The following is an 8,945-nucleotide window of genomic DNA, read 5'->3' as shown; positions in this document are numbered from 1 at the left end:
CAATTTTTTTCTAATATAAAAAAAATTAAACAATGACAACCAGAATGAACTTGAGTTAACTTGATTTATCTGCAATTCAAGATAACAAAAAAAAAAAGACAAAAAAAAAAAACTCAAGTCCCAACAAAGCGGATTTCTAAGAATAAAATTGAAAGGAAAAAATAAAAAATAAAGTATGAAAGAAAAAAAAAACATAAGTTAACTCGAGTTCACTTTACTAACCCACCATCCATGACATGAGATTATGATAAGAAAAAAAAACTCGAGCCACATTAGATTAATTTAACAAATATGTAACATATGATAACCCTATAGAAAGGAAAGACATAAAAATAAAAAATTTATAAACTTAATAGCTCAATATTAAATGATAAAATTAAAAAAATATATTAAAAAAAATTCAAACCAACCCGTGTTAGATTGATTAACCCGTAATAGTCATAAAGGAAGGAAAAATTCAAGCCCTCGCTGCTCTCTTTACAGAAATCGCGTGTAGAAAATCATGCCTGAATTTTGGCAAAATCAAACATTATTATCGTCTATTTTTTTAACGCAGTCAAGAGATAGGGATTTGCAGCATTACTTTTTCTTTTATCAATAAAAAAGGGTTCACCTCCACAGATTAATATTTATTAACATGTTACTCACATATTATTATTGTGATAGCCCTTAGATTTTCTATTTGATCCTTCATAGCTCATTGTTACTTAAAATGTTAACATGGGAGTTAAATTCGTCAACGTGTCAATGTTATTATTATTTTAATTGTTTTTAAGAATAATGACATTATTTTCCTTTATACAATTTGATTAATCAATCTTATTTATAGGTTTTAAGGAATTGATCATGAACTGTGACTCACATGAAGTGATTTGTTTTAAATCGGTTTGAGGATTGAGAATTTATAGGATATTAATAACTTGACTGTTAAAAGGATTAACGGACATCATAAAATTTCAACTAATATATAGGAACAAAAAAAAGAAAGTAAAGTAAGTATTTTCAATATTTTAGCTAACCAATGCCTCCTTGGTCATTGATGAATTGTTTATATTGAATGTAAATATATTGTAAACAATTATCAACATCCAATATAGAGGCGAGCGACAAATTTAAACCGAATCAAAATTAAACCGAACTGAAATCAGTTTGTTGGGTTTCAATTTTATTCTAAAATAACTGAACTGAATCAAAATTAAACCGAACTAAAATCAGTTTGTTGGGTTTCAATTTTATTCTAAAATAACTGAACCGAATCAAAACCGGTTGGTTTGAACCGGTTTCGGTTTTTTTTTTTTAAAATTAGTTTGGTTATTTTTATAGGTAAAAATCAAATCGAATAAAAAATAATCACCCCTAATTCAATATGGTATATTTATAAAAATTAAATTTTTTACCCTCTTTTCAATTCAAATCTTCAAGGATAAAAGAAGAAGTATACCCACTCTCTGACAATAATAAACGTGTTTTTCCCGAGGAAGAGTGGAAGAGTCTATTTCTTGAAAGGCTAATATTGCACTGTTTTTAATTTCTTGTGGGATGTATTCACACTGAATTTAAAAATTTAGAAAAATTAAATGTATGATTTTTTAAAAATAAATTTTATTGTTATTTTATAATGTAATATAACGATATTACATTATATTAAAGGATGATAAGCTAAGAATAAAAGAGTTCAAGTTTAACCATTTTTTTATTACTTCACTGTAACAATTACATGACTCTTAATCCATCATAATTAAATTACACCAATAATATATTTTTTATTCTTTACCTAAAATCTTTATTTATTTATTTATTTATTTATTTTATTCAGGTGGTTATGAGTTACAAAAATTGAGCAATTTGGAGACCCTTAACTTGGAATATAATAACTTTAATAACATTATTCTATTATTTGTGGAGGGGCTTCCGTCTCTTAAATCACTATATTTAGATTATAATAGACTGGAGGGGTTAATAGACTTGAAAGGTTAGTTTTTTTATATACTATTATTTTTATAAATATTAAATTTAATTAACACAATTATCTATTAAATTTAATTTCAAAAAAAACAATTAATGAGTTTATTTTTTTATATATAAATATCAAGAATCTCTGAGCAGCTCGGAGTACTTGGGTCTGGACGGCAACAATATTAACAAATTGGTAGCCTCAAGAGGTAATTAGTAACAAATTCACATTACCTACCTGGCTGGTAGCATCATGAAGATAATATTAATTATTCTTGTTTCTTCCCTAACTAACTTGCAGGTCCAAGCAACTTGAGGACTCTATGGCTGGATAATATCACAACCTATGTAAGTAGCTTCCAGTTACTGCAATCATTACGAGCATTCCCAAACCTCACAACACTTCACCTAGAAAACAATGATTTTAGAGGAAGAATATTTGATGACGGTAAGTTATATATTTTACATATAGTGATGTTTATATATTTGGGTTTAATTCAAAAATTCAATTTGCTACTTTTGAACAAACAGAGGTGCAAAATTCAAGCTTTTTGGAAAGTTTGTATATGAATTATTGTTCTCTAGATGAACACTCCCTTCAAAGCCTTGGAGCACTGTCTTCTCTAAAAAATCTATCAATGCGAGCACTTAATGGCACTGTACTTTTTGGAGGTAAATTAATAAATTTCAACTCCACTATTACTTATCATTGATCATTTTATTTCTCTCTATACCAGCTACAATTAGGTGTTTGTATAGATTTTCTCTTTTATGTTTTAGCAACCTACTAAACAAGTCTTGGAGAGACAAATTAAATCTCAAATTTTGAAATTAACTCAATTAAAATCTTCATTATTTTAAAATTATACCATCCATTTAATATAAATAACATTTCAATTTAATTCCCCCCTTCTTTCTCTCTCAACACTATTTCAGTGTAATGTAAATAAAATGATAACATAAAAAACAATAATTTCTTTAATAAAAAGATAACTGTATATATAGAGAGTGCTATTTTTAGGAGGAGAATATATTAGATGTATAAAAAATCCTTCTCTTAAATGAACAGTACAATTTCAACACTTAACTTCTGTTTTTAGTTTTTTTAGCCATGATTAATAAGTAAGTAATTATTTATAATCTTAATTCCTTCTATAGGAATATAATTTCTTGTTTAATTGATTGTGGCAGGCTTACTTGATCTCAAGAACTTGGAATACTTGGATTTGAGTTTCAATACTCTCAATAATAGCTTCTTCCAAGCCATCAAAACGATGACCTCTCTTAAAACTTTAATTTTGTGGAGCTGCAAACTAGATGGCCGAATACCTACAACCCAAGGTAAGGTTGATGACTCTTAGTCTTTCATTTCCTTTATAATTTTAATTGCTTCTATGTTAATATAATTTCTTGATTGTGGTAGGCTTCTTTAATCTCAAGAACTTGGAATACTTGGATTTAAGTTCCAATACTCTTAATAACAACATCTTACAAACCATCAAAATGATGACCTCTCTTAAAACTTTAAGGTTGCAGAATTGCAATCTAAATGGCCATTTACCTACAACCCAAGGTAAGGTTGATGGATCTTACTCTCTTTAGGTTATATATTTTCCATTAGAAATTCAAAGTTTTATTTTATTTTTTTCTAAATTATGATGTGATCAGGCTTATGTGACTTAAATCATCTCCAAAAGCTGTATATGTATGACAATGATCTCAGTGGTTTCTTGCCTCTGTGTCTGGCAAATTTGACTTCCCTTCAACGACTAGATCTCTCTTCTAATCACTTGAAGATCCCTATGTCATTGAGCCCATTATACAACCTTTCAAAACTCAAGTATTTTGATGGATCAGGTAATGAAATATATGCAGAAGAAGATGATCACAATCTGAGCCCAAAGTTCCAGTTAGAGTCCCTCTATTTAAGAAGTATTGGACAAGGTGCAGGAGCATTACACAAGTTCTTTTACGATCAGTTCAGCCTACAATATTTGGATCTTACAAACATCCAAATAAAAGGAGAGTTTCCAAATTGGTTGATTGAGAACAACACATACCTACAATATCTTCATTTAGACAACTATTCTCTTTCAGGTCCATTCTTGTTGCCAAAGAATTCTCATGTGAATTTATTATTCCTAAGTATATCTATGAATCACTTCCAAGGCCAAATCCTTTTAGAAATCGGAGATCGTTTGCCAGGGTTAAAAGTTTTATTTATGTCTGAAAATGGTTTCAATGGAAGCATTCCTTTCCCGTTGGGTAACATTAGCTCGTTGCATGTGTTAGACCTATCCAACAACAGTTTCTCTGGTCATTTACCACCTAGATTCGACACTTCTTCAAATTTAAGATATGTTTATTTGTCTAGAAATAAGTTGCAAGGACCGATCGCAATAACATTTTATAACTCATATGAGATATTTGTGTTAGATCTTTCCTATAATAATTTAACTGGTAGAATTCCAGAATGGATTGACAAGCTATCTAACTTGAGATTTCTACTCTTGAGTTATAACAATCTTGAAGCTGAAATTCCAATTCAATTATCCAGGTTGGATCAATTAACCTTGATTGATCTTTCTCACAATCACCTTTCTGGTAACATCCTCTCTTGGATGATATCTACTCATAATCTCCCATTAAAAAAGAATTACTATGATTCTCTATCCTCATCACAACAATCCTTCGAGTCCATAACGAAGAATGTATCCCTTTCTTATAGAGGCAGCATTGTCCAATACTTCAAAGGAATTGATTTCTCATGCAACAATTTCACTGGAGAGATTCCTTCTGAAATTGGAAACCTCAACATGATCAAGGTCTTGAACCTTTCACATAATAGCTTGACTAGACCAATTCCACCAACATTTTCAAGCTTAAAGGAAATAGAGAGCTTGGATCTTTCCTACAACAAATTGAATGGAGAAATCCCACCTCGACTTACTGAACTATTTTCTTTAGAATTTTTTGATGTGTCTCACAATAATTTGTCTGGTAAGATTCCTGCAAGAGTTGCACAGTTTGCCACGTTTGATGAGAGCTGTTACAAGGACAACCCTTTTCTTTGTGGAGAACCGCTACCCAAAATATGTGGTGCGGCTATGCCATCATCACCAACGCCAACTTCAACGAACAATGAAGATAATGGTTACTTCATGGATATGGAGGTTTTCTATGTGACCTTTGGGGTTGCATACATCATGGTGCTGCTGGTGATAGGTGCAGTTCTATACATAAATCCATATTGGCGACGAGCTTGGTTTTACTTCATTGAGGTGAGCATCAACAATTGCTATTATTTCCTGGTGGACAATCTTCCCATTTTATCCAAGTTTGGGTTTTCATAGCCTTGATGGTACCAAGACTTGGTGCATCGCTGTGTATTCTAGTTTTAAAATTTAAATAAGTTTAAATGCATGCTCAAGCGATGTTGTATTAATTTATACAGTTCCATTCGGTTTTGTGGGTTTTTATACAGCGAGAGCTTTTTTAATTCCATGATTGTTTACCTCCCTTGTATATTACATTATTACTTGATTTTTACCGATGATCAATTCAAATTTACAACACAAATATCCAAAAATATTTTATATTAAAAGGAATACATTACAACACAAATATCAATTCAAATTTATTTCACTGATTGTATATAAGCTTGTGAGCACTTAGAGACTTTGCTTGATCTAAAGCTTCAGTAACTGAGAGTATTGATCTTGTGAACATAGCATTCTGTCGACAACACTCCCCACTTGACATGGATGACCACCCGGTTGAGCAAATGAATCAAAGCAGTCTCGAGATTCCACATAACCATTTTTCTGGAAACAATTTTCCCATCTTTTCCATGTTTGGTAAACTTTGAGAAACCACTTTCCAAGAAAGTGGTTTCCAACCAAGAACAACACAACCCTTTTTCTAAAAGGAAAGTGTTTTCCTCTTTTTAGCACCGGAAAAACACTTTCCTTTTCTTTAACAACGAATAAACCCCACACCCTAAAGATGAATCACCATAGAATACTACTTCTGTACAATTTCAAACCGTAGCTCAAAAATACCATAAAAAAAAGCAACATATAAAAAAAAAACCGTAGCTCAACCATAAATTACTTGGTGCGTGGATTGTGGTCTTGATAAAACATACAATATCTTTTGCGGCAAACAAAGGTCGTTTTTCATCATTTGGAGCAGTAAGCATGGATGTCATAAGGCCTCTAATGCTTGTCCCAGCAATGAAATCAAAATAATATGCAATCCTCGCGTCCTTGCTGTCCACATCCAATTTCTATGCACAGAACAATAATAAACGAGGCTGCCTATATATATACAGTTCTTTTGCGTACAAGATTAATAAAGGAAAATATAAGCAAGCATGTTGAGAGAACAAATTAACCTGGAGCTTTGACTCAAGAACACTTGGGACTTCACTAGAAATGATATTTCTCACTTCTCCACAATCAATGCTAAGGATTGTAATGAAGTCTCCCTAATGCTCTGGTTCACCAGAACTTCCATTCACTAAAAATTTAACAAGGATCATAACAAATACAATATACATTAGCCAATAGTAATGGTGCCAAGTTAATATTTAAATTTATATAACTCAATTCTTAAGACTGTCAACAAAATATCATGTTATTGGAACCGATGAAAGTGCTAGCTTTGGAATGGGTCTAATTAAGGGCTCATCCATATTGTATTATAATTACATTTAATGTACTTAGGGCTCATCCATATTATAATTACATTTAATGTTTAATATATGTTAGATAAACTTGGAAAAAAATTAAAACATTGATAAGTTAATTTTCAATATATTTTTTATGGCATAACTAAATATTGAAAAATATTTTTTAGTTTATTTTTCATTACATTACTAAACAAAAAAATAATAATTCATTTTCAAAGAATTCACTTCCCATCATGACAGAATCTACAAACGCGGCCTGAAAACATTTTACACGGCATTTACATCAACTATTGAAATTACAATCTAGCTCCTCATAGATGTGGGGTTGCGTTATGAGGCAATTTCTGCACAAGTTCTAATCGTGGATTGGGTTTTGTCAGATTCCAAGTGAAGTCTGTTCAGAAACTAAACATCGTTATGGGTTAGAGGACAATTGAAAATGATTTGTGGCATCCCTTAAGAACTTCAAAGGTGTCAAGTGCATTTTATTTCAATCCACCAATATTCCCCCTGTATTCCCTCCTTATGTTCTGAAAAAAAAAAAATATATAGTTTTAGCGTTCTTTCCGGAATGAACTGCATTATTTTACAGCAAATGCATGTAACAATCCAACAACCATTTTCATTCTACAGGAACATACTCATGCGAGGGTAAACTATACATTTCTATCAACAAGATAGAGCTCCTTGCTCAAGCTATTAAGAACACAACTTACCATTCAACATTTTGGCTGGAGTCATCAACCAGAAGATATAATCCCTCCGAATGCATTGTTCAATGGCTGAAAGATGCAACCTGTATTCAACTTTTCCACCTCTATATGCAACCAATATTTGGAATGTAACCTTCTCTCTTTATCTCCTCATTCAACAATTGGTATACGTTCACCGAATGACCCTTTCACCAACATCTGCATTTCTACGCCTCTGACAGGCACCAAGCAATGACCCCAACACAATTTCATCTGGTTTTCCAGGCATCTTCTTGATTAAGTCCCAAGCTTCGTTCAGAAGTCCTGCACGCGCACAAAAATCAACCATGCAAGAATAGTGCTCGACTTTTGGGACCAATCCAAATGACAATTTCATTGATTCAAACAATTGGCGGCCCTCATCAACTAACCCGGCATGCACACATGCAGAAAGTACTCCTATGAAAGTGATGTCATTAGACTGAACAGTGCCATTATCCCTTGACATGCGTCCGAATAATGATAATGCTTCCAGGACCTGGCCATGGAAAGCAAGGGCAGAAATCATGGCATTCCATGAGACCTTATTTTTATGAGGCATGCTCTCAAAAACCCTGAGTGCATCATCCAAGCTCCCACATTTTGCATACATATCAATCAATTCACTCGCAACATAGACATCGTGCTGTAAACCTCTTTCTGATCATGCATGTGTCTCAACCCATTTCCCCAAATCAAGGGCCCCTATTGTGGAACATGCAGACAATACTTCAATCATTGTGACTTTATCTGGATTAGGACCTGCCTCTCTCATTCCATTGAATAGTACAATTGCTTCATTGGAAGCTCCATTCTGTGCACACATGAAGTGATAGTTGAACAAAAAAAAATCATATTAACTTGAAACGCATTTACCAGTTTCATATATTTGTGTGGTTTTTATTTCATGGCTGATTAATTAAGAAGAATTCAAATTTTAAGTTAGCTCAAAGGAATAGAAATAAACACAATTCCATTATATGTGACAATTACAAAGTAAAAAACCGATGTAATTAACCTGTGATAATGGATTCCAAGTGACAACATCCTTGTTTGGCATTGAATCAAAGACCCTCCTCGCAAATATCAAATCCCCACACTTACCATTCATGTCAATCAAGGCAGACCCCACATACGAATTTACCTCCATCTTTTTCTCCAAAACAAGCCCCTCCACCCATCTCCCCAAACCCAAATCCCCACACGCCCCAAGAACATTCACCAACGTCATCTCATCTGGCTCAAACCCCTCCTCCCTATTTCCACAAACAACCCAATTGCCTCTTTAGCAAAACCCATCTTAGAATACCCTGAAATCATTGAATTCCACGACACCAAGTCTCTGGCGCCCATTTCATCAAACACTTTCCCAGTGGCTAAATCATCGGTATTGAGTTTATAAGCATTTGTGTGTGGATTTGTTTTAATAGGTTTTTCGACTTGCATTGTTTTATCAGAGATAAAAGCCTTTTCAGTTAGGGTTTGATGATGTTTTTTTTGGGTTTGGAAATCGAGGATGGAAAGAGGGAGGTGGTAGGGGGTAGAAAAGAGGTAGGTCTTGTCTTGTA

General features: G+C 32.8%; 1 protein-coding gene and 1 pseudogene across 1 annotated transcript; one reads left to right on the top strand and one right to left on the bottom strand.

The window, feature by feature from the left end:
* Nucleotides 1–3,656: 3,656 nt before the first annotated feature.
* Nucleotides 3,657–5,306, top strand: LOC118054197 (cuscuta receptor 1-like). The gene has a single exon (XM_035065685.1). The coding sequence runs from the start codon at nucleotides 3,657–3,659 to the stop codon at nucleotides 5,304–5,306; it is 1,650 nt and encodes a 549-aa protein (XP_034921576.1).
* Nucleotides 5,307–6,247: 941 nt separating this feature from the next.
* LOC118054205 (pentatricopeptide repeat-containing protein At2g34400-like) lies at nucleotides 6,248–8,945 on the bottom strand (annotated as a pseudogene).

The sequence above is a fragment of the Populus alba genome, chromosome 18, assembly GCF_005239225.2.
Source record: "Populus alba chromosome 18, ASM523922v2, whole genome shotgun sequence".
Taxonomy (NCBI): Eukaryota; Viridiplantae; Streptophyta; class Magnoliopsida; order Malpighiales; family Salicaceae; genus Populus; species Populus alba.
The sequence above is the reverse complement of the archived record's forward strand: the minus strand, read 5'-3'. Positions and strand labels throughout refer to the sequence as shown.